At 42.1% G+C, this 26,611-nt stretch overlaps 1 protein-coding gene and 1 long non-coding RNA gene across 2 annotated transcripts; one reads left to right on the top strand and one right to left on the bottom strand.

The window, feature by feature from the left end:
* Window positions 1-6,306: 6,306 nt before the first annotated feature.
* LOC141277288 (uncharacterized) lies at window positions 6,307-24,773 on the bottom strand. The gene is made up of 3 exons (XR_012328383.1): window positions 24,513-24,773; window positions 10,207-10,320; window positions 6,307-8,596 (listed from the first exon to the last, which is right to left on the bottom strand). It is a non-coding gene; the product is annotated as an uncharacterized lncRNA (long non-coding RNA).
* LOC101325500 (intercellular adhesion molecule 1) lies at window positions 9,091-15,719 on the top strand. The gene is given in 8 exon segments (XM_019944342.3): window positions 9,091-9,217; window positions 10,554-10,820; window positions 11,693-12,013; window positions 12,267-12,551; window positions 13,084-13,353; window positions 14,021-14,218; window positions 14,221-14,262; window positions 14,458-15,719. Coding segments are annotated over 8 exon segments (1,647 nt in total). The 5' UTR covers window positions 9,091-9,162; the 3' UTR covers window positions 14,667-15,719.
* Window positions 24,774-26,611: the final 1,838 nt, after the last annotated feature.

The raw sequence follows: 26,611 nt of genomic DNA on the forward strand, positions 1-26,611 counted from the left end.
TTTCATGCTGTGGTTCTTCTGCCTATGATGTTACTAGAATGTAAGCTCCTTTAAGGCTGGGACGTTGTTCGCTGCTGTGTCCCCACTGCCTGGAACTGTACCTGGCACAAAGTTAAGTACTCAATACATATTTATTAAATGAGTAAGTGTTCTTCCCCAGTTCTCTGCTATGCAAAAGTCTGTTTATTCTTCAAGGCCAACTCAAATGCCACTGCCTCTGGAATTTTCCGTGATTTCCTATCCCCACCCTCCAACTGCCATTGTCAATTTGTTGTTCTCTTTTCTGTTTTCCATAGCACTCAATCTAAATCTGTGTAAGAGTACTCATCATATTGTGCTGCAGCTTTTGTTTGGGGCTCTCCAACCACGCACCCCTGCAGTGTGAACTCCAGGACAGTGCACAAAAAAATGCCTGCACAGGAAATAACTCTGATAAAAGTTACCTCTGCTTCCTCACCCTAGAACTCTGTTCCAAGTTGGTCCCAATCAGGAGTCAACCCATCAGGGCAGAAGGTTAAAACCAGTTTAATCATAGTAGTTAACTTTGACTCCCAAATCTTTCTTGAGCTTTACACTCTCACTCTCTTGAACATACTGACTTGTGACCTTCCACCTGGATTCCTGGATTTTTCTTTGTTTACTCCCTAGCTCAGATCTTATCCTCACCTTGACTCTGATGGGCTGCCAAGGTTGATTCCCTTAGTACTAACTCCTGATGTTTAACCCATAATCTATACGCCCTTCTGATTCTGGTTAAGACTATACTGATCCTAACTAGCCATTTAGCCTCTATAAACAAGTTGCCCTGAGTTAGGCATTGCCAGCCCCACGAATAAAGAGCAGGTAAAGGAGAAAGAGAGTCTTGAGGGATCAGAGAGGCAGCAGATTTGGGGAGCCAAGAAACCAAGTAAAAAAAGCAGTCAAATGAGAGATGCACCTTCAGAAGAGGACAGCTCTCCAGCTGGGGTTTTTCCGGCTTCTGTCAGGTTCAAACCTGCTGCCTCTATAAGCCAGTCCCACAATCATGAACCACCTGGGCCAAAGCAATTATCCATTTGAAGGAATGCCTTCTCCACTTCTCTAGGAAAGCACCATTCACATAAAGAAATGGGACAGCTGGAGCAAGCTTATTTGCTAAAATTCCATTCACTAAGTGACCATTTTATAAAATTACCAGAACTTTTAAAAAACTATTTTTACATGATATAGCTATTTTTATTACATGGGATTATATTAACAGCCTTAAAGATTTTGAAGGTTAAAATTTTAATTGAAGAAATGAAATTTAAGGTTGATATGCCATTGAGGAACTGGAAAAAGGATAATAGAAATGTAAGCATATGACAAAATAGAAAATGACATTCAACGGTACCTGAAAAAATAAATAAGCAGCTGAAAAAATCCTGCCAAGTATAAGTGCAGAAATTTTGATTTCTAACAAGGAGTGATTAGGATGTTGATTTGGTAGCACTTTACAGAAAGAGTTAACATAAATGAGCAAAACCATTCAAAGCCACAAAAGAGAAAGGAAGGCAGCTTAAAGGGGTTACTATGATAGAGCTTATGAACTAGCCTCAGATTTGATATGCATTAACCAGGAACATGAATTTGTAAAGGACCAAAAAGAAAAAAAAAAAAAAAAGAACATGCTAAAAATCAGGTAAAGCAACAGAAGCAACCACATCACAAATACATTTTGCTAGAAGTAACATACTAAAGTGATATGCAAAGTTAGAAATTGGCAAAACAATTCCTGAAAATGGTAACATTCTATCATGAAACTGAAATTTGGTTACTGATACTGAAAAAAAATTATGAATATTAAATATGAATGTTTAATATTATCAAATATGAATATTTCTATGATTAAATATTTCTATAAAGACTTAAAAAACAGCTTTATTGAAATATGACTGACAATCAACTACATGTTTGATAAATTTTGATATATACGCTATTTCCATAAAGTCTTTAAATTACTCTGACTTCAGACAAATTAAATATTCCTGAAAATATTACCATAAAATAAAATAAAAACCTGTCAATTAGAACTTCCCAGAAATCTCTGAAACCTTTTAAAACTAGCCCATAAAATAGTAATTGCTGGGAACTTTATGAAGCGGTATGAGAAACATTTTTTTGGAAAAATGGTATTAGGGGTCATCTCCATTTTGGCCTTTTGAGTTGTCTGGGGCTGGGATAAGTTGAGGGCATGTCTCTGACAAGCATAGTTCCTTCACTCTCTCCCACTGATAGAGGTTTTCAGGGGTGGAGTTGAGCTTGTTGCCTGGAAGCTTGTTGCCTGGAAGAGGGTGGTGGTAATGTCTTCTCTAGACAGATCCAAATTCTCATCCTCACCACTACCTTTGGGGACAAGGGATGGAGAAGCAGAAGGAAAATGAAAAGCAGTCAAAGGAGGTTGGTGTCACAAAGCTAAGAGTCCTCTGAGGGAGTTATGCCATGCCTCCCCTAAAGAAAATTAAGGTGTGAAATCACCACTCTTCACAGACTCTCAGCTCACTCAATTACTAAATATTTATTGAGTGCATACTATATGAGCCATTGTTCTAGGTGTTAAGGTGACAGCAATAAATAAGACACATGAAAATCATGCCCTCGTGACACTTAGATTCTAGAGAGAAAACAATAAACATAAACAAACAGAAATATACAGTGGTGTACCGGTAAATATTTACCAACCAGTTCTCAGAAAAACAAAATCAAACCCTGATTTGTAACCTCTGACAATTTCAGTGATATAAATACTTCCACCACTGTAGTAAACAATAATGGAAAAGAACATGAAAAAGAATATACATATATATATATATATATATGACTGAATCACTTTGCTGTATACCAGAAACTAACACAACATTGTAAATCAACTACACTTCAGCTAAATTTTTTTTAAAACCTCTACCATGGTCTTCAGGTAACCAACCTACATCATTAAATGCAGAGCTGGGAAGAGAACGGCTTGCCCATTCGAGTTGCTCCAGAACACCACTGGATATTTACCTTAAAGTCAGGTAGTGATAAGTGCTATAAAGAAAAACAAAGCCTGGCAGTTTTAGAGAGTAGTCAGAAAAGGCCCTTCTGAGACTGGAAGAGGAAAATACAGATGCCCATTTACTGCACACTTATTTTTAGTGTCAGAAAACAATGGTAGGCACTTTCATATAAATAAACTAAATGCCATTCCCGTTGACAGATAAGGAAACTGTAAGTTACGTAAATTTCCCATAGTCTTAAAGCTAGTAGGACATTTTTGAGGGATTCATTGGCTTGTTTAGCCCCCAAGCTTCTATTCTATCCAACACTCTCCCTCAAACTGTCAGTATGGAAGGAGAGGAGGCAGTGGTACTAGGACACAAGACAGGCAGCTGAAAAAAAGAAAAAAAGGTTCTTAAGACTTATACTGGTCAGGACTTCCCTGGTGGTGCAGTGGTTAGGAAGCTGCCTGCCAATGCAGGAGACATGGGTTTCAGCCCTGATCCGGGAAGATCCCACATACCGCAGAGCAACTAAGCCCCTGCGCCATAACTGCTCAGCCCGCGTGCCTAGAGACCTTGTTCCGCAAGAAGAGAAGCCACCGCAATGAGAAGCCCACGCACCGAAACGAAGAGTGGCCCCCGGTAGCCGCAACTAGAGAAAGCCCACAGGCAGCAACTAAGACCAGACGCAGCCAAAGATAAATTAAAAAAAAAAAAAAAGACTTATACTTGTCACCAAAACTGTCAACATTAATAATTTCCCGGCCTGCCTCCCCCATACAAGGATTAGTGAGGCCTCTCCAAGTCTGTTTCCTCACTCACGAAATCGGGTTAAAAGGACTGCCTCCTCGCTGGAAAGGAGTTCTATTAAAGGAGATAGTGGATGCACCTAATAACTGCCCTCCTAAAAAAACCTCCCAAATCTTCAAATTTCACTTCACCAAGAAACTCAGCCCATGCCTCACGGTCAGACCAACGACTACGGGAGATCCAAAGCCGCAAAAAGGTGCCGATGTGAACGGCCCTATCTGGGCTCAGGGAAAGGTTTCTGAGACACGACCCTCGGGAGACGTCAGACATGGAAGCTAAGGAAAAGGGACCCGGGGTGAAAAGAGGCAACAAAAGAGGATTTACAAGCTCACCTTAATTTTTATAGCTTATTGATAAGCCCTGGGCGGGAGCAAGGGCGCAAGCACCTTTGGTAGGAAGTGAGGCCCGAACCGCTAGTTCCCTCAAGCGTGTTACTTCTATGTGGAGAGCGGGGTATAGAAACAGGGGGCGAGGCGCCGGAAAGACTTTTCAGACAGTGGCAAGGCGTGCCTCCGAACCCCTTTCCCAGCCCACCCAGGAAGAGCCTGGTGGAGTCCCAGCAGGATTTTGTGCGAGGGCCTAGCCGAAGTCCACAGACGAGCCCGCTCGGAGGGCCAATGCGAGAAGGAGGCTGCGCGCGCAGCCCACTCCCGCGCGGGAGCCTCACGTGTTCAGGACGCACCACCAGACGAACAGGCAGGGGGGTGCCGACAACCCCTTGTTTTCCTTACAGAGCCATTATTTGCTACAACCACCATTTCCATTTTGTTTTCACGGTTTTTTTTTATGTAGTAGCCATTACCTTGAGTCAAATATGTGCTCTCTGCCAAGCAGGATACAGGCTTCCCTACTCTCATCTTCCCCGTTACCCCCTCCTGTCGTCCTAGCTTCCGGCCCGCCCCGCCTGTCTCAGCCAATTCTCGCTAAGCTTCTGCGTAGACGTCACGAGTTTCTAGGCAGATCAGGCAAATCCTCCGGCCAGGAGCGTCTTCGTGCGCGCCCGCCCGGCTGTGCCTACCAAACGGTCGGAGCGCGTGGCGGGCGCCTGAGAGTGAAGCGGGCGAGGCGAGGAGCAGGTGGGGCAGCAAGGAGCGGCCCTCAGTGAGAACTTGGGTCTTGTTTTCTTTGCTTAGATTCATGCTGGGGTCTTCTCCCAGCTTTCCTGTCAAATCTGTGGGGGTCTGGCCTCCTGGTGGGCTTCACCTCCTCACACTCCGGAATTTTTGAGGATCACTCATTGAAGTATTTCCCCCACATAGTTAAAAAATGTAAAATACCAACCACCTTTAAAAGGCTTCATGGCCTGTTGGGCTCAGAGCCACGTTGTGTACACACTGCACGGGAAACTCCTGCCGAGCCACAACTGACTGGGCTCTGTATCCGAGGGGTGGGCGCAGCCCCTCACTCAAAGATTTGTAAATAATTTATCTAGTTCATTAATTCATTCGTTTATAGTCGTTGAACACCTACAGCCATTCTGGGTGCTTGGGATCCATCAGTGAAAAAGGCCCTGCCCTCATGGGGCTTACAGTCCAGGCCGGAAGTAGACCAGACTCCCAGGCCTAAGGGGTCAGGGGGAGTGTGGTAGAAGGTGGTGCTGCTGGGGGAAAAGAAAGCAGCAGCATCGACCGAGGGTGTGCTGGGATGCGGCCTGGGCACCCGGGGTTGAAAAGTGCTGGTCACAGTGGGCTTCGTTGAAAAGACACATTGAACTGGGTGAAAGAGTGTTCAGGAATGAGGAAGCAAATTCCAGGCATAGCGAAGAGACAGTGTTCAAAGGGTGGGATGTGACTCAGGTGTGTGTAAGAAACTGCAAGAACCCCTGGGATGTAAATGGATGGTGAGCATCCCAAACTCTGACAGGAAGTCCAGTTCGGCTACACAGCCAAAGCCATCCAACAGCACATGCATGTTTGCCACCCTCCCCTCATTGCCCACCACTCTCCCTGCAACCCTTTAGTGGCTGGAGTACAGGCCTAGAATAGCCGACAGTTTAAACCTTTAATTTAGGTATAGTCTACAGAGTGAGCAAAAGGGATTTCAAGATTTAAAAACTGTTTCCCATTAGGGATGCCACTTTCTTTTTCATTAAGAAAATGAATATAAAATTTCATGTTTCAGTACCTGATCATAACATGCCACAGGGAAAACGAGGATGAACTTCTCTAATTTTCTCAAATAAGCCTGGCCTGACCTCTTCTCCATATCACTTCATGCTTTAACAGACTTCTGCACATAATAGAAAATGCAGCTCAAAGGGGACCTTTCTGAGAGACCGTCTCAACTCCTTCAGAGAGAAGTAATGATTCCCTCCTCAATGCTCCCTGATCAATTTGCTTGTCATTATCAGCAGCATCAAAGAACAGCACAATCACCATCATCACATTTATTGAAGACTTAGGTGCCAATAGTTGGACTGAACACTTGAATTAACTCATTTAATTCTCATTTTACTCCCTCTCAATATTTATGATAACATTCGGCACAGTATATTGTTAATTGTATTTACATTTGTCTTTCCCTCCAACTACCAGGAATTCCTATGTCATAGGATAAATCTTGGTAACTTCAACACCTTACTACAAGCCTGGCTCGATAATTGTTTGCTGAAAGAATGTATGAATATAAGTAGTCCCAACTGGGGCTTTTGTACTCTTTTCAGCAGAGCTGTTGTTACTCAAAACACTTGTTTTGAAATGCCCTTCAGAGTCTGAGGTTACTTTATGTAGAATCTCTTCATGTTAGGAGGTCTTCCTTTGAAAGAGATGTAAGTTACTCAGAGCTAAGTTTGGGGAATAAGGTGACTGAGTAATATCACTTTTGTCCAAAGAATAATATTGGGTTGGCCAAAAGGTTTGTTGGTTTTTTTAACCGTAAGATGGCTCTAGTAGCACTTAGTTGTCTTTAACTTCATTGGAAACAATTATGTTAGATTGTATGTGACAGCTGTCAATATCAGCGTGCATTTAAAAAAAGACTTATCAAAGTTGGTGAATTTTTGTGTAGCCTTTTAGTATTGAAGATGGAAGAAAAAAGCAACATTTTTGGCATATTATGCTTTATTATTTCAAGAAAAGTAAAAACGCAAGCGAAATGCAAGAAAAGATTTGTGCAGTGTATGGAGAACGTACTGAGACTGATTGAAAGTATCAAAAGTGGTTTGCAAAGTGTCGTGCTGGAGATTTCTCGCTGGACGCTGCTCCATGGTCAGGTAGACCAGATGAAGTTGATAGTGATCAAATCGAGACATTAATTGAGAACAATCAACGTTAAACCATGCAGGAGATAGCCCACATACTCAAAATATCCAAATCAGGGTTGAAAATCATTTGCACCAGCTTGGTTATGCGAATTGCTTTGATGTTTGGGTTCCACATAAGTGAAAAAAACCTTCTTGACCATATTTATGCATGCAATTCTCTACTTAAACGTAATGAAAATGTTCTGTTTTTAAAACAAGTTGTGAGAGGAGATGAAAAGTGGATACTGTACAATAATGTGGAACAGAAGAGATCGTGGGGCAGGCGAAATGAACCACTACCAACCACACCAAAGTCCGGTCTTCATCCAAAGAAGGTGATGTTGTGTATACGGTGGGATTGGGAGGGAGTCCTCTATTATGAGCTCCTTCTGGAAAACCAAATGATTAATTCCATCCCAGTTAGACCAACTGAAAGCCGCACTTGACGAAAAGCGTCCAGAATTAGTCAACAGAAAATGCATAATCTTCCATCAGGATAAGGCAAGACTGCATGTTTCCTTGATGACCAGGCAAAAACCGTTACAGCTTGGCTGGGAAGTTCTGATTCATCTGCCGTATTCACCAGACATTGCACCTTCGGATTTCTATTTATTTTGGTCTTTACAAAATCCTCTTAATTGAAGAAAATTCAATTCCCTGGAAGACTGTAAAAGGCACCTGGAACAGTTCTTTGCTCAAAAAGATAAAAAGTTTTGGGAAGATGGAATTATGAAGTTGCCTGAAAAATGGCAGAAGGTATTGGAACAAAAGGGTGAATACATTGTTCAACAAAGTTCTTGGTAAAAATGAAAAATGTGTCTTTTATTTTTACTTAAAAACCAAAGGTACTTTTTGGCCAACCCAACAGAATAGCTTAATAAAGAGACTGATATTTCTTATGTAGCTTAAAAGCCAGTTCTAAATCACTTCCCAAAAATGTTTTGAATAATAGTGTCATCACTGGATTAAATTTATAGCCTCCCAAAGTGATTGTTTTGAATGGTAGCATTTACTTGGGAGTGTAAATTTTGATATGCCTATTGTTTTATGCGTGTATAAAAAAGACCAAAAAAAAAAAAACAACTCTCTTTCAGACCAGCATACAAGTAAAGGTAGACTTGTACACAACCCAGTGTATGAAAATTAAAATGGAGAATTAGAGGATAGTCACTCATTTATGGAATATCCATAATATGCTAGGCACTGTGCTAGGTGCTGGAGATGCAAGATGATGAAAGTATTATCTCTTGTTCTTAAAGAATTCCTAGTACAGTAATGATTACATCATTAAAATAATGCACTGAGGTGAATTACATTTTAATATACATAGCTTCAGAAATCGTGTTTGGCATAAAGTGAGGTACAGGTAATGTGTAATAAGTGAGGGATTATGAAGTGGGATAGGATTAGTCAAGAAAGTCCTTTCTTAGAAGAAATTTGCTTGAATGGGGTTTTGAAAGAAAAACTTGGTATGGATTGGCAGAGAAAAGAAGTGGATACTTAAGATTTAACGAAGCCAAAGTAGTAATCCAAATGTTGCTTGGTGAACCTGGAGGTAGATCAGAAAGAGATGGATTATCTTGAGGGATATTTCATAGAGGTCATGAAGAGAGAGTCCTGAAGAAGCATTTCTCCCATAAGAGAACAGGACTTGAGTGAACATGTTTTCTAGATTCAGGGTCACTTTCCACTGGACTGCCAGATAAACACTGCCAAATTTCATCTCTCTAAACCTCACTTTTCATATGTCTATGCTAACAGCCATCTTCTATTGACTCAAACAGAGGCAAACATGTAAACAGGTAAGTGCAATACAAGCTTATATAGGAATCTCACTTAATTTCATATCTCCTTCATTATTTCTCATATTTTCCTATGTCTTTTTGCTATGCACATAAACCAAACTGAAATAGATGCAAGAATTTCTTTTCGTACCTCCATACCACTGATACTCTTGCTACAATTTCTCCAGACCATGCAAGCTTTTAGGGAAGGAGCTAACTTTGAACAGTATCAAAGAAAGAATTTCCTATATCCTTTTTCTCTTTTTTTGTCACTTTCTCCAGCATTGCTGTCTCCTTTCTTTCTCTCCAACTTTTGGCCCTTCTCATAAGGATGGAAATGCTACTGTTTGGTGTCTGGGCCCTGCTGGCCCTGATTCCTTGCCCAGGTGAGGCTATTTGGGAAAGTTTCTTTAGCTAGTATGTGCTAGGGCACAGGTCAATGAGAAAGAGGTTAGGAAATCCTGAGTGGGGTGACACTTTAGTATTCACTCATCTGGACCCTTGGGAGAGAGTCCTATTTCTTGGATCTAGGACACAGAATCATAGGTGTTTCCGGCTTGTAACTGGGAAAACCCACATTAAGGGACAGGATAATAGACCATCAGAAAAAACCCTCTCTAAGAAATATACCTTCTCTGCTTGGCTCCCTGCTGCCCCTGGACTGTCCTATTCTGCTCTCGGGAATATTTTTACTTCTTTGTTGCCATCTTTTATGTCACGATGAGCTACAATAGGATCTCGATAGGACAGGGCCCATAGTGCAGTTGTGAAGAACGAGTTCTCCAGATGGCAAGAAAGGAACTGGAGCCTTAGTGGGTAACATTGCTGCAAGAGCTGTGTATTCCCAGAAGGGACTAGTATTTGGGAGATGAAGTAGATGGTGGACATGGAATAGCTAAAGGGGACCGGTAAGGGACGTTTTCGGGACACTGTGCCCCTCACCTATATCAGACATTTAAAACTTACCTGATGTCTCTCTCACTGTTCCTGAGAAGAGTTCCCTAACAGACTAAACTCTTAAGCATCCAAAAACATCTGTTGCCTTAGCACCAAAGCAAAATGGAATAGTCTCACTTTGAGAAGAAGAGGTGAAAAGTTCCATGGAAATGAGTGACCCTGGGAGTCACGTTTATACCAGTGGTTCCCATAATTTGGTGTGCACAAAGGTCACCAGGAGTGCTTGTTTTGTTCCCTTGAGTGTTTCCAGGTCCTGCCTTCACAAATTCTTAATCATTCAGTCTGAGGTGGAGCTGGAATCTGCAATCTACAAGCATTCCAGCATAATTCTGGTGAAGGCAATTCTTAGACCATAATTTGAGAAACACTGCTTTGAGGTATAAGTAACAAAGCTCTTTTTTTTCAGGGGTCTACTTACCCCATGAGGGCCCTCAGCAGCCAATTCTGGAAGTTTCCAAGATTTCTGGAAGTTTAGGAAGAGAATGGTTTCCTGGGCATGATTTTTAGCAACGCCATAGTTTCCATGGTGACACTATTAGAGAAATCGAGATCCCAAGAAAGATGTTGAGAGGAGGGAATGGTGGTAGAGTCAGGATTCTAACTTGTTCCTTAAGGGTCTTTTTCTTGTTTGTCCCCTGTACCTTTTTATTCAGGGTAGGTTTCCTATTCTCTAACCTGTAACTAGATAGAATAGGCTCTGTATTTTCTTTCTTGGGTCTTGTGGTCCTCACCAGAGTCTTTGGCATATGTGGTTGACCTTTTCAGGGGCTGCAGAAGACCTATTTGGGGTTTCTGTTTGGCCACATCAGGCCCGTGTAAAGTATGGGCAGTCCCTAATGGTCAACTGCAGCACCACCTGTCCAGACCTGGGACCCAGTGGAATTGAGACTTTATTAAAGAAAACCCAGGTGGGCAAAGGGCCTCAGTGGAAGGAGTTTCTCCTGGAAGACGTCACACAGAATTCCATCCTGCAGTGCTTCTTCTCTTGTGCAGGGATCCAAAAGGACATAAGCCTTGGCGTCACTGTGTACCGTGAGTGGGGCTGAGGGCTGGGGAGGAAGGGAAGAGTGGGGGAACATGACTGTGCCTTCTTTAGGGAATAATTAGAAAGAGACTTATTTTAGGGGAGAGAATTGTGGCCCTTAATAAAGATTTCTGTCCTACTGTAGGGATTCTAGAGCCAATTATTTCTCTTTCCCTTTGGTGTAGGCCTTTAAATGAGGAGCAGACCATAGAGCGCATCCAGACATCTGTGCTTTTGAGAATATGTTCAAATACAGGAGGCATTTGCTAATGATGCTAATTTATAAGTTATCAAAAAAATATAAAATCATTGTTGAATTATTTGTCACAAATTTTTAGAATAAACAGGGATTAGGGAAAGCGGGGTCTTTGTAGGCTGGGGCAGCTGGAGAAGTCTCCACAGAAAAGGAGGCCCTTGAGCTTCATTCCTGCAAATGGTTAGGTTTTGAAGTGATGGGAATGGGCGAGGAGCCTCTCTCAGGTAGGCAAATAGCATTGGCAAAGATGTATCCATAAGAATAAGTGTGATCTCTGGGGTGTCAGAGCTTGGTTAGCTAGGGTGTCGTTTTTGTGTGACGGTAAGAAGCTCCTCAGAAGTTGCTCGTGCCTCTGAAGCACCTCTGGTAAGAGAGAAAAGCTCTCCAGAATGGCAGCAACTATCAAAGCAGGGGGCCCCTCACCAGTTAACATTTCTTGGCTTTACCCACCTTTGATGGGACGAAGAAGGCTAACTCATCTCATCTAGGGCAGAAAGCTGACACTGTTCATCAGATGGTTTAAGAGTAGTGGTCACCTTCTGTCACAGGCTTCCTGTCCTATACTAGTTCTTTCTGGAGAGTTGAGTATCTTTCTCTCATCAAGCCCACCTTTCTGTCTTAAAGAGCCACCAGCGCAAGTGATCATGGAGCTGCAGCCTGAATGGGTGGCTGTGGATGACGCCTTTACAGTGACATGCCACGTGCCCAGTGTCACACCCCTGGAAAACCTCACCCTTACCCTTCTCCAGGATAACCAAGAACTACATAGAAAGAATTTTAGGAGCTTGGCTGTGGCCTCCCAAAGAGCTGAGGTCACCATCAGTGTCAAAGCCCAAAGGGAGGATGACAGGTGCAATTTCTCCTGCCATGCAGAACTGGACCTGAGTTCACATGGTGGAGGGCTCTTTTGCAGCAGCTCAGCCCTCAAGGTGCTCCGAATCTTTGGTGAGTCAGAGCCCAGGTGTGGAAGGAATCCTGGGGCTCAGTTTCCTCAGCTTACCTTGGCCTTTGGCCCTCATTTCCCATAGTGTTTAGGATGAGGGTGTAAGGGTAATTGAGCTCCACCTTGACTTGAGTTTTAAACTCACTGTGAGGGACAGAGAGCTTCTAGCCCCACTCCCTACATTGTGGGGTCCTATATGACATGTGATTTATCATGGCTTTTCTCCTTTCTTTCCTTTTCCTCATTTCTTGGCAGAATTCTCTCAGAGCCCCCAAATCTGGGTCTCTTCACTTCTGGAAGCTGGGATGGCAGAGACCATGAGCTGTGAGGTGGCTAGGGTGTTCCCAGCTGAAGAGGTAATGATCCGCATGTTCCTGGGAGACCAGGAGCTTAGGCCCTTCCTCTCCTGGGAGGGAGACACAGTATGGGCCAATGCCAGTGTTCGGGCCATGGAGACTGGTGATCAGGAGCTGTCTTGCCTTGTATCTCTGGGTCCGATGGAACACAAAACAAGAGAGCCAACAAGAGAGTCTATAGTAAGTGACCTGCCTCTTCCCTTCCCTTGACAGTTCTCTGCCATTGAAAATGTCCACAGTAAAGCCTTGGTGATTCAACTGCAAATTTCCCTACTAATCTTTGCTAGGTATACTCCAAAGTGAACATTAGTTTTCATCTTTCTCTAAGCGCAGGGATGCGCTGAGGCAGTAGTTCTATCTAGCCTTCACCCTGTTTCCTTAGGCCATCATACTTACAGAGTGATTCTGAATGCTTGAACTTATTCCTAGGAACAATGATTTGAAGTGAGGAGGAAATGTGTAAGATGAAAAGACATCTCGCTATCCTTGCAGCAGAGGCATAGCCAGATACGTGCATGCGGCACTTGTTACAGGAGAAGCTCGCAAATTCCCACAGCATCTCGTCGCTCCCGCCAGTCAGCACAGAAGCAGTACCGGTATCCAGAGCCTTTCCCCTGCTCTCCGCCTGCCCTGAGGGGTGCCACCAGCAGCAAGAGCACAGAAGTGGCTGTCAGTTTTGAGAAATATGTTTCATTCCCTTTTTCCTTTCTTTATAGGCTTCCCTCTGCCAATCCTGGAGATAGAAGAATTACACCCATTGGCAGGGACAGAAATTAACGTGACCTGCTCAGGGCATGTATTAACATCACCCAGCCCTACTTGTCGGCTTCAGGGAGCCCCAGATCTCCCTGCCCCTGGGGAGCCTGCCTGGCTTTTATTTACCGCCAGGGAGGAAGATGATGGCCGAAATTTCTCCTGTGAGGCCTCTTTGGAGGTTCAGGGTCAGCGGTTGAGCAAAACCACTGTGATCCAACTCCATGTCTTATGTGAGTAGAAGCCTGATCTTTCTTGTCAAAACAAGGATGATTAGTGTTCCATTTCCAGAGATCTTGGCCAGCAGCTTCATTATTAGAGTTGCCACCTTTTTCTCATTTAAAAAAAAAAAGGAGAAAATAAAATTAAAGCTCTTCAAGCTTACCTTACCCCTAGGAAAGTGAGTAGGGAGAACCCTAGGGGGAAACCAGGAAGAGAAAAGAAAAAGTGGTTAAAGTGATCAGGCAGTATTAGTTGAGGGCCAAAGGCTGAGAACATAGGAAGTGATAGTTGGAGCCTATGCTGAGGAGGGAAATTTCCTCATAAAAACTTGTATTTTGAAAAGTAGAAAAATCGTTGTCTCTGGGTTCACCCCTACCCATGTTCTCACTCACTGAGAAGCAAAGATGGGAAGCAGGGACCCCAGGGCCATCATTGACCAAGCAGTTCAGTTCATTTAGTCTTAATCCATTAAAATGCCCTGTGCTGCATCTCAGTCTCGTCCAAGGAGGGAAAAGAGTAGCTCAAAGCAGGGAACTGATGGTCCTCCCCTTGGGAAAGAAAGCTATTGGGTGGAGGAGACACAGCGTCTGGATTAGGGGAGGGACAGGGAGCCGAGCATGATGGAGACAAGGGAATGTGGCGCCCTGAGCTGGCCCCTCTGGGGACCTGTTTTTCCAGACAAGCCACGATTAGAGGAATCTGGTTGCCCTGGCAATCAGACCTGGTTGGAAGGGATGGAGCAGATGCTTGCCTGTGTCCCAAAGGGAAACCCGACACCAATCTTGTCGTGTACCTGGAATGGAACGATCTTTGACCTTGAAGTGCCACAGAAGGCAACCCAGGGCCACTCTAGAACCTACTGCTGCACAGCCACTAACCGCTGGGCTCTGTCAGCAAAGACATTGCTGTCATTGTTCAAGGTGACTGCAGCTCCCCTGCTGCCAGGCCCAGGATGGAAATCCCCCAGGGGCTGGGATTCTTAAACAAACATGGAAAGAAGAAAGATTTCGGTGGGCTGGGGAGGGTGAGACTGACAAATGGGCCTTGTGGGCTGGGGTGGGGCGATTCTCCTGCCCTCGATCACTCCCAATTCTCTGTCTTCTGTGCTTGGGCAGGACTGGATGAAGGAGTCAGTTCCACCATCTTCGTCATTATTATTGTCATCCTTGGAGTGGGCGTAATCATCATAGCACTGTATTTGAACTATCGGCCCTGCAAGATAGAGAGGAGGAACTTGCCCTATAGGCAGAAGGAGAAGAACAAAGAGGAGGAAAGCCAGTTTGCTGTTCAACAAGCAGAAAAGCACATCGCACAGAACTGTTAGTTAGAAAGAGCTATTTGGTTGAAGGCACCCTCTACTACTGGGGTTTCCTGAGAGAGGGAAGAGGGAGTAGAAGAGAAAGGAAGAGACATTATCCTTTGTGTCCTGAAACAGGCCCTCATGTCCTGTGGATCCAATCCACCCACAAGCTCCGCTCCTCTGAGTAGGAATTCAGTCTCAGTGTTAACTGGTGAGAGGGCCTCTTGCTCCTTGCTGTGTGATTTACCAGTCCACTCTCAGATTCAGAAAAGAAGATCCTGCCTGTGCCTTGTCACCCCCATTCCCACTGCCCTTTGCTCCCAAACATCAGACTGAAGAGATAGCCAGAAATATCTCTGAAATACAACTCATTTCTCATGGTTTCCTCATGACTAAGTGGGAACCAATTTCTTAGTCTGGGGACTGGAGTTTGAAGGGAGTCAATACCAAACAAAGGGCGAGGAATCAGAACCTGATTCCCGCCTACACATTCCTGTGCTCTCCTAGCCTGGGGTTCTGGAATGCTGGCTCCCAGAGCTGAGCTTGATGACATCATTAAGGCTCAGTGTCTGGTTAGGCTTCAACTCACTAACCATCTATTGTGTGCCATAGAGGAGTATACAAATCATAAGACATTCCACACTGGGTCAGACATGCAGCTTTCCTAGCCCAGTGTTCTGTCCCTGAAATGGAAGGTAGAGTTCTTCCATGAAATTGAGCTCCAAGCATCTCTGAATTCCTTTTCATAATCCATTATAGAGTAAATCATCTGTGAGTTCACACTAAACATATTAATTTTTTTTTACCTGTACAAGCTCTTAGGTTAGAGTTCCAATGTTTATTCTTTTACATAAAGAAGTATATATTTTTATATGTCTGCAAACTTCCCTTTAAGCTTCAGGAGGACTCCTCCGGTGACAATGTTCACTATATGATTGAGCTTCCTTCTCTGTTCTTTGGAAAGATTATATTCACCCGCTAGAGAAGACATGAAGGATTGTAAAACCAGGTCTTTTCTCCAACATCAGTCATGTATGGGTTACTGAAATGTTGGAAATGATAAAAAGTAAAAGTGATTTTATGACCTCTGAAAGTATTTCTCTTCTGTGTCACTGCTGAAAGTTTTTATTAAGTCACATAGTTGCACTTTGAGAACAATCTCTATGAAAAGAATGTCAAGTTGGTAGCATAACCAAACAGCCCAGGGCAGGTGGTGCATTAGTTCAGGAAGCAGCCTTTCTGACTTGCCTTCAAAACTAAAGTCCAGACTTCCAGATACAGGTCCACAGCCTTCCAAATTGAAGACACCAGATAGAAAGAACACAGCATCAGGCATCAAAGTGAAAAAACTGTCTCATTCTTGCCAGACCTTTCCTGAGTCTGGGTTATGGATTAGCTATAATATAATCCTTTGGTTTCAACACATACAAAGCAGCAGGGATACAATGGTGAACAAAATACTGTCCCTGCTGCTACAAGCTAGAGCACGTCAACAGGAAAGCACAATTGCACCTTAAATGCTATGAATGGGGAAGTACAGGCCCTTAGGAGAACACCTAACTCAGGATCAAGGAAGGCTTCCCGGGGGGAGCTTGGAAATACCCCGTTTGATTTTGCAAAACAGCAGCCCTCCAAAATGACCTTCTCTGCTTCAATTTTCCTACTAAATATACTAGCCACTGCTCTCTCATCATGTGAGTAATAGACATTATTCACTTTTCTGAATTGAGCACTTGGGGAAATAAGTTAGAAAGAAGAGTATGGAGTTGCCTCATCTGGGAATCTTCAGTCGTTTCAGTGTCTTGGGATCAGCTGCATCAGGTCTGTAGCGGTCTCATATCTGCAAACCCCACCTCATGGCCCCAGTGCTCTGTGGAACAGTGAATCCTAAACAGGAGGGAGGAAGGGGGTCATTCGGACTTGGTCCACCTTGGAGACCCTGGAGGCTTAGCCTGCTCCTGCCTTTGCTTCTCACTGCCACATGGTGTCACTGTTGACAGCGTCCTACACAGTCCATCAAACCTTGCAGTACTACAAATCCAGGTTCCCGGGTGGGCTGCTGAGGATTTTCCAGGGAGGACAATCGGCTTCCCAGGGCTTGGTCCAGCTTCAGTGATGCCTTGCATGGATTTCCAGGGTTACAGTTCTTAGAGCTGGATACTTTGGATTAGCTGTCCTCCAAGGCTTCTCAGATTTGGGTAGGCCCTTGCCCTCATAGATTTGGAACCTCTGCTTCCTTTCTCTCCCCAGGGATCCACACAGCCAGGGGTCAGGTGGCCCCTCCTAGTCAATTCTTAAAGCACAAAGGATCTCGTTACATCTTTTTTCCAGAATAATACAGCTGGTCACTGCTCACCCTTCTAAGGGTAGCTGCCTTTAGTGTCTCCTGGGGGCCCCACCCCCTAAAAGGTTTTGATCATACTCCTTTTCTGAAAATAGAGTAACCAGCTCACACTTAACTGCACCTACCCTGATTATCTCCAGGTGAAGAGAGCAACCTTTAATACTCCAAAATTTAACCTCTTAGGAAAGTCAAGGTGACTTTCTTTTAGACCTGAGAAAACAAAAATCTTCAGTGAAGCTTCTTACTATAGGGATGATAATAACAGCATTTATCTATTACATAATTATATTTGGAAAGAAATGTCATAGTACTGGTAAAAACACTAGCATAGTGTCATATACATGTATTTACAAGTATTAGTTTTTACTATATAATGCTGGTGGTAATCACACCCATAATAAACTGAAAGCAAGAGACAGAAATCTGAGCTCTACCCACCACCAGTCCCTCCCATCAGGACACTTACATAAGCCTCTTAGATAGCCTCATCCACGAGAGGGCAGACAGCAGAAGCAAGAAGAACTACAATCCTGCAGCCTGTGGAACAAAAACCACATTCACAGAAAGATAGACAAGATGAAAAGGCAGAGGGCTATGTACCAGATGAAGGAACAAGATAAAACCCCAGAAAAACAACTAAAGTGGAGATAGGCAACCTTCCAGAAAAAGAATTCAGAATAATGATAGTGAAGATGATCCAGGACCTCAGAAAAAGAATGGAGGCAAAGATTGAGAAGATGCAAGAAATGTTTAACAAAGACCTAGAAAGAAACAGAGATGAACAATACAATAACTGAAATGAAAACTACATTAGAAGGAGTCAATAGCACAATAACTGAGGCAGAAGAACGGATAAATGACCTGGAAGACAGAATGGTGGAATTCAGTGCTGTGGAACAGAATAAAGAAAAAAGAATGAAAAGAAATGAAGACAGCCCAAGAGACCTCTGGGACAACATTAAACGCAACAACATTCGCATTATAGGGGTCCCAGAAGGAGAAGAGAGAGAGAAAGAACCAGAGAAAACATTTGAAGAGATTATAGTCGAAAACTTCCCTAACATGGGAAAGGAAATAGCCACCCAAGTCCAGGAAGCGCAGAGAGTCCCATACAGTATAAACCCAAGGAGAAACGCGCCGAGACACACAGTAATCAAATTGGCAAAAATTAAAAACAAAGAAAAATTATTGAAAGCAGCAAGGGAAAAGCGACAAATAACATACAAGGGAACTCCCATAAGGTTAACAGCTGATTTCTCAGCAGAAACTCTACAAGCCAAAAGGGAGTGGCATGAAAGGGAAGAAAGAACCTACAACCAAGATTACTCTACCCGGCAAGGATCTCATTCAGATTCGATGGAGAAATCAAAAGCTTAACAGACAAGCAAAAGCTAAGAGAATTCAGCACCACCAAACCAGCTCTACAACAAATGCTAAAGGAACTTCTCTAAGTGGGAAACACAAGAGAAGAAAAGGGCCTACAAAAACAAACCCAAAGCAATTAAGAAAATGGTCATAGGAACACACATATCAATAATTACCTTAAACATGAATGGATTAAATGCTCCAACCAAAAGACACAGGCTTGCTGAATGGATACAAAAACATGACCCATCCATATGCTGTCTACAAGAGACCCACTTCAGACCTAGGAACACATACAGACTGAAAGTGAGGGGATGGAACAAGATATTCCATGCAAATGGAAATCAAAAGAAAGATGGAGTAGCAATACTCATATCAGATAAAATGGACTTTAAAATAAAGAATGTTACAAGAGACAAGGAAGGACACTACATAATGATCAAGGGATCAATCCAAGAAGAAGATATAACAATTATAAATATATATGCACCCAACATAGGAGCACCTCAATACATAAGGCAACTGCTAACAGCTATAAAAGAGGAAATCGACAGTAACACAATAATAGTGGGGGACTTTAACACCTCACTTACACCAATGGACAGATCATCCAAAATGAAAATAAATAAGGAAACAGAAGCTTTAAATGACACAATAGACCAGATAGATTTAATTGATATTTATAGGACATTCCATCCAAAAATAGCAGATTACACTTTCTTCTCAAGTGCGCACGGAACATTCTCCAGGATAGATCACAAATCAAGCCTCAGTAAATTTAAGAAAATTGAAATCATATCAAGCATCTTTTCTTTTCTTTTTTTAAAATAAATTTATTTATTTTATTTATTTACTTTTGGCTGCCTTGGGTCTTTGTTGCTGCACACAGCCCTTCTCTAGTTGCGGCGAGCGGGGGCTACTCTTTGTTGTGGTGTGTGGGCTTCTCATTGCAGTGGCTTCTCTTGTTGCAGAGCACGGGCTCTAGGCGCATGGGCTTCAGTAGTTGCGGCACGAGGGCTCAGTAGTTGTGGCTCTCAGGCTCTAGATCGCAGGCTCAGTAGTTGTGGCGCAAGGGCTTAGTTGCTCCGCGGCATGTGGGATCTTCCCGGACCAGGGCTCAAACCCGTGTCCCCTGCATTGGCAGGAGGATTCTTAACCACTGCATCACCAGGGAAGCCCATCAAGCATCTTTTCTGACTACAATGCTATGAGATTAGAAATGAACTACAGGGGAAAAAACAGAAAAAGCACAAACACATGGAGGCTAAACAATACGTTACTAAATAACCAAGAGATCACTGAAGAAATCAAAGAGGAAATCAAACAATACCTAGAGACAAATGACAATAAAAACACGATGATCCAAAACCTATGGCATGCAGCAAAAGCAGTTCTAAGAGGGAAGTTTATAGCTATACAAGCCTACCTCAAGAAACAAGAAAAATCTCAAATAAACAATCTAACCTTACACCTAAAGGAACTAGAGAGAGAAGAACAAACAAAACCCAAAGTTAGCAGAAGGAAAGAAATCATAAAGATCAGAGCAGAAATACATGAAATAGAAACAAAGAAAACAATAGCAAAGATCAATAAAACTAAAAGCTGGTTCTTTGGGAAGAAAAACAAAATTGATAAACCATTAGCCAGACTCATCAAGAAAAAGAGGGAGAGGACTCAGATCAATAAAATTAGAAATGAAAAAGGAGAAGTTACACCAGACACAGCAGAAATACAAAGCATCCTAAGAGACTACTACAAGCAACTCTATGCCAACAAAATGGATAACCTGGAAGAAATGGACAAATTCTTAGAAAGGTATAACCTTCCAAGACTGAACCAGGAAGAAATAGAAAATATGAACAGACCAATCACAAGTAATGAAATTGAAACTGTGATTAAAAATCTTCCAACAAACAAAAGTCCAGGACCAGATGGCTTCACGGGTGAATTCTATCAAACATTTAGAGAAGAGCTAACACCCATCCTTCTCAAACTCTTCCAAAATACAACAGAGGGAGGAACACTCCCAAACTCATTCTACGAGGCCACCATCACTGATACCAAAACCAGACAAAGATACTACAAAAAAAGAAAATTACAGACCAATATCACTGATGAATATAGATGCAAAAATCCTCAACAAAATACTAGCAAACAGAATCCAACAACACTTTAAAAGGATCATACACCATGATCAAGTGGGCTTTATCCCAGGGGTGCAAGGATTCTTCAATATGCGCAAATCAATCAATGTGATACACCATATTAACAAACTGAAGAATAAAAACCATATGATCATCTCAATAGATGCAGAAAAAGCTTTTGAAAAAATTCAACACCGATTTATGATAAAAACTCTCCAGAAAGTGAGCACAGAGGGAAACTACCTCAACATAATAAAGGCCATATATGACAAACCCACAGCAAACATCACCCTCAATGGTAAAAAACTGAATGCACTTCCTCTAAGATCAAGAACAAGACAAGGATGTCCACTCTCACCACTATTATTCAACATAGTTTTGGAGGTCCTAGCCACGGCAATCAGAGAAGAAAAAGAAATAAAAGGAATACAAATTGGAAAAGAAGAAGTAAAACTGTCACTGTTTGCAGATGACATGATACTATACATAGAGAATCCTAAAGATGCCACCAGAAAACTACTAGAGCTAATCAATGAATTTGGTAAAGTTGCAGGATACAAAATTAATGCACAGAAATCTCTTGCATTCCTATACACTAATGGTGAAAAATCTGAAAGAGAAATTAATTAAACACTCCCATTTACCACTGCAACAAAACGAATAAAATACCTAGGAATAAACCTACCTAGGGAGACAAAAGACCTGTATGCAGAAAACTATAAGACACTGATGAAAGAAATTAAAGATGATACCAACAGATGGAGAGATATACCATGTTCTTGGATTGGAAGACTCAATATTGTGAAAATGACTATACTACCCAAAGTAATCTACAGATTCAATGCAATCCCTATCAAATTACCAATGGCATTTTTTATGGAACTAGAACAAAAAATCTAAAATTTGTGTGGAGACACAAAAGACCCCGAATAGCCAAAGCAGTCTTGAGGGAAAAAAACGGAGTTGGAGGAATCAGACTCCCTGACTTCAGACTATACTACAAATCTACAGTAATCAAGACAATATGGTACTGGCACAAAAACAGAAACATAGATCAATGGAACAAGATAGAAAGCCCAGAGATAAACCCATGCACCTATGGTCAACTAATCTATGAAAAGGAGGCAAGGATATGCAATGGAGGAAAGACAATCTCTTCAATAAGTGGTGCTGGGGAAACTGGACAGCTACATGTAAAAGAATGAAATTAGAACATTCCCTAACACCATACACAAAAATAAACTCAAAATGGATTCGAGACCTAAATGTAAGACCAGACAGTATAAAACTCTTAGAGGAAAACATACGAAGAACACTCTTTGACATAAATCACTGCAAGATCTTTTTTGATCCACTTCCTAGAGGAATGGAAATAAAAACAAAAATAAACAAATGGGACCTAATGAGACTTCAAAGCTTTTGCACAGCAAAGGAAACCATAAACAAGACGAAAAGACAACCCTCAGAATGGGAGAAAATATTTGCAAACGAATCAGCAGACAAAGGATTAATCTCCAAAATATATAAACAGCTCATGCAGCTCAATATTAAAGAAACAAACAACCCAATCCAAAAATGGGCAGAAGACCTAAACAGACATTTCTCCAAAGAAGACATACAGATGGCCAAGAAGCACATGAAAAGCTGCTCAACATCACTAATTACTAGAGAAATGCAAATCAAGACTACAGTGAGGTATCGCCTCACACCTGTTAGAATGGGCATCATCAGAAAATCTACAAACAACAAATGCTGGAGAGGGTGTGGAGAAAAGGGAACCCTCTTGCACTGTTGGTGAGAATGTAAATTGATACAGCCACTATGGAGAACAGTATGGAGGGTCCTTAAAAAACTAAAAATAGAATTACCATATGATACAGCAATCCCACTACTGGGCATATACCCAGAGAAAAACATAATTCAAAAAGACACATGCACCCCAATGTTCATTGCAGCACTATTTACAATAGCCAGGTCATGGAAGCAACCTAAATGCCCATCAACAGACGAATGGATAAAGAAGATGTGGTACATATATACAATGGAATATTACTCAGCCATAAAAAGGAACGAAAATGAGTCATTTGTTGAGACGTGGATGGATCTAGAGACTGTCATACAGAGTGAAGTAAGTCAGAAAGAGAAAAACGAATATCATATATTAACACATGTATGTGGAACCTAGAAAAATGGTACAGATGAACTGGTTTGCAGGGCAGAAGTTGAGACACAGATGTAGAGAACAAACATATGGACACCAAGGGGGTAAAGCTGCAGGGGCGGGGGGCGGGGTATGGTGGTGTGCTGAATTGGGCGATTGGGATTGACATGTATACACTGATGTGTATAAAATTAATGACTAATGAGAACCTGCTGTATAAAAAAATTAATTAAATTTAATTTTTAAAAACCCCTAATACTAAAAAAAAAAAAAAGTCAGAAATCCACGGCAACGACTGAGGGCCATCAAAAGTCATATACACCACTGATACTTCCTTTCTCTTTTTCCATTGTGTTCTCTCTTCCTCTTTTTCTATTCCATTTCTTTTTCCTTCCTCTACTTTCCCGTTTTTTTTTTGTTGTTGTTGTTGTTCCCTAAGATTTGGGACTACTAGTAGGAGGACCAATTGTCCCAGTTTGCATTGAGCAGAGAGGTTCCTAAAACATGGGACTTTTGGCACTAAAATTGAGAAAGTCTCATGCAAACTGGCACGAACTGGTCACCCTAATACTGGTATCACTCAAAATGTTTCTCAGCTTTGCCGGGGCCTGAATTAAAGAAGTCACAAAGCCGTATCATTTTTGCTTATCCCAGAAGCCCAGGTCCTGTAATTCTGAGGACTTGTGAAGCAAGGGCAAAGTGTAAGTCCTCTCAAATGTGTATAAAAGGACAAAACTCACCATATGTGTTTCAGCAATAATGATGGGAGGAATTCGGATTGATCATTTCAGGTTAAATTTAAAAGATTACATGGCATCAGAAAAACATTATTCCAAGGGGTCTAGGATTACTGGAGCTCTGCCTGTCGAACCCTTTCTTCTGCAAATCTCACTAATCTTAACCTTGGGGAAGATTTTTTCACTAGAAAATAATTTTTAAACATTTGAAATTATGCATTCAGATGTAATATACATGGTGACTATAGTTAACACTGTACTGCATATTTGAAAGTTGCTAAGAGAATAGATCTTAAAAGTTCTCATCACAAGAAAAAATTTTTTATAACTATGTATGCTGATGGATATTAACTAGACTTACTGTGATGCTCATTTCGCAATATATACAAATATCAAATCATTATGTTGTATACCTGAAACTAATGTTTTATACCAATTATACCTCAATTTAAAAATTTAAATTGCAGTAAAATATTCGTAACAAAATTTACCACTTTAAACGCACAGTTCAATAATAACTACATTCACATTGTTGTGGGGCTTCCCTGGTGGCACAGTGGTTGAGAGTCTGCCTGCCGATGCAGGGGACACGGGTTCGTGCCTTGTTCCGGAAAGATCCCACATGCCGCGGAGCGGCTGGGCCTGTGAGCCGTGGCCGCTGGGCCTGCGTGTCCGGAGCCTGTGCTCCGCAACGGGAGAGGCCACAACAGTGAGAGGCCCGCGTACAGCAAAAAAAAAACTACGTTCACATTGTTGTGAATTACACAACAATTGTGTAATTCACAACAGAAACTCATTTTCATTTTGCAAAACTAAAAGTCTACCCGTTAAACAACTCCCCATTCCCCTTCCCCCCAGCCCCTGGTCACCAGCATTCTACTTTCTGTCTCTGTGAATTTGATTACTCAAAGTACTTCACATGGGAGGAATCATCCAGTATTTGTCTTTTTGCTACTGGCTTATTAGAATTTTTTAAATTAACTGGTTAGAACTGGAAACAAAGTGTCGAAACTGGCCCAGGTCTCTCATCTCCTTTTGCCCCCTTTTACCAATACAATACCTGTGGACACGTGCATTTCATCTTTGTGGTCCCAACTCAGTGATTCTCAGCCTTCTCACCTGGGGAGTTTTTAAAATTCTCTTGTCCGGATCCCATCCCAGATCCATTAAAGTCAGAATCTCAGGGAGTGAAGGTTACGGCACACACCCCCGGCATTTCTAATTTACAGCCGAGTTTGCCATCCAACGCCTAACTGGAGAGCTGAAAGGGAGATTAACAGTTGGCAAATCAAAGAGTTTAGGGTAGATGGTCTTTAAGGTCTTTTTAAATTCAAAAATTTTGCAAAATCCACTAGCGTCTTCGTAATTCTCAACCAGCAGTGGTTGAGTTGATTCAGCTGCGCCCACCCGGAAGGAGCTGAGTGGAAGCTCTCTGGAGTGTGGCTCCCTCTGCCGTCTACTGCTGGCATGACAACCCCACTTTAGAACCCTCTTATTAGTGGCTATAACACCCCTCTCTGCAGGCACCCCTCTCCTGCCACATTCATTCAACACACACTTCTTAAGATGGCTCACTTTTCTTTCTTTTTTTTTTTTTTTGCCACACCACACGCAGGCGGAATCTTAGTTCCCCGACCAGGGATTGACCCCTTGTCCCCTGCAGTTGAAGTATGGAGTCTTAACCGCTGGACCGCCAGGGAAGTCCCCTCACTTTCCTTTTAAAACACTTATTCAAGCCAATAGATAATAATATTTGTGCTTAATACATCAACTTCTAAAAGACCATGAGATATGCAAATAATTCTAAGGTCAGATGAGGGATATTACAGGGACATTGATTTCAGCTGAATGTAAGAAATACTTTGCTGAAATCAAAGGGGTTTGATAGAATAAATTACCTTGGGAAATATTAATTCCCTTGACACCAGTGCTACACAAGTGAGTACAATCTGTGAGAGAGGCTATAGGGTAAGAATCCTAAATTAGAAGGAATTAGGATGACCTGTGAGGCCCTTCTAACTCCAAAACTCCATGATTTAAAAGTCAGACAAAAATGACCTAAGGAAAAAAAAAAAATGACCTAAGGCAGAGGAATAGTTTCTGAGTTTAAGAAATAGAGCTCCAGGGTTCTGATTATTCCAACTTTCAACCACTCCCCAAGTTTACATTTCCATTAGTTACTTGACGTAGAATATCCAAAATGAATACACGTGAGTCCCATTTTGAAGAAAATTCATTAGGGCATGTAAAACTTTGGGCTTTTCAGGAAGATTTATTGATTATTTGCATTGTGAAAGAATTATTGACTTTGTAAAATCATGTTTGGATGATAGAGTTACTTTGAGCATCTAACTATTAATTTACAGATCACTAGTTACTTAGCCAAGGTGCTTGGGTGACTAAAAACTTAACTCTAAAGCTGCCCTTTTAAGTTCATTTGGAAATAAAAAAGAAAGAAACATCTGAGGTGCCATTAGGAAAACAGAATGTGATTCAATAACAAGTACTTAAACATTCCCTTGGAAAACACAGAGCATCCCACAATTCACTGCAAAACCAGCTGCAACTTCTTGAGTGTTGTACTGTGTCAATCACTTCAGAAACCTGATTTCATCTAATCCTCACATACGCCTTGTAAGGCAATACACTATTATCTCCATTTTATCGGTGAGGAAACTGGGTCTCAGGGAGGTTAAGTAATTTCTTCCCGAACATAAGTTCAAGTCCAAGTCTTTCTGACTCTTTCCCTTATACCAAGTTATCCCAATCCACTCCTCTAAGAACAAATTGTCCACTGACAGCTTGAAGACCACATGTGTTTGGGTTAACTTTTGCCCTTAAAGTGTTTTCAATAAGAACTAGTTGCCAATGTTTAAACATGAGATTTTACATGAAAGTCTGGATGTCCTGTCTGTCTCGAAGAATCGGAAGGTCTGGCAGCACTACTCCTGCAGTCTTGGCAAGGCCGATGGGCCCCATCCTTAGCTGGGGCCTGAGTTCTTTAGGTTGCTCTGGCCCTCACCCCTCTGTGCTGTATCCCTCACAAGCAGGCTGAGAGCTAGTTGCTATTGCCCCCTTTACATGCAGCCCTTATTACTTATGTATGTACCTACCTGGCACCTGTTGGCGCTGAATTTGCAACCCTCAATTTAGAGTCTCTCTTCCACGTCCCTTGCCCCAATTCAGATCCCAAACATTCTGGTTCTGTTTGTCCCAAA

The sequence above is a fragment of the Tursiops truncatus genome, chromosome 20, assembly GCF_011762595.2.
Source record: "Tursiops truncatus isolate mTurTru1 chromosome 20, mTurTru1.mat.Y, whole genome shotgun sequence".
Classification (NCBI taxonomy): domain Eukaryota; kingdom Metazoa; phylum Chordata; class Mammalia; order Artiodactyla; family Delphinidae; genus Tursiops; species Tursiops truncatus.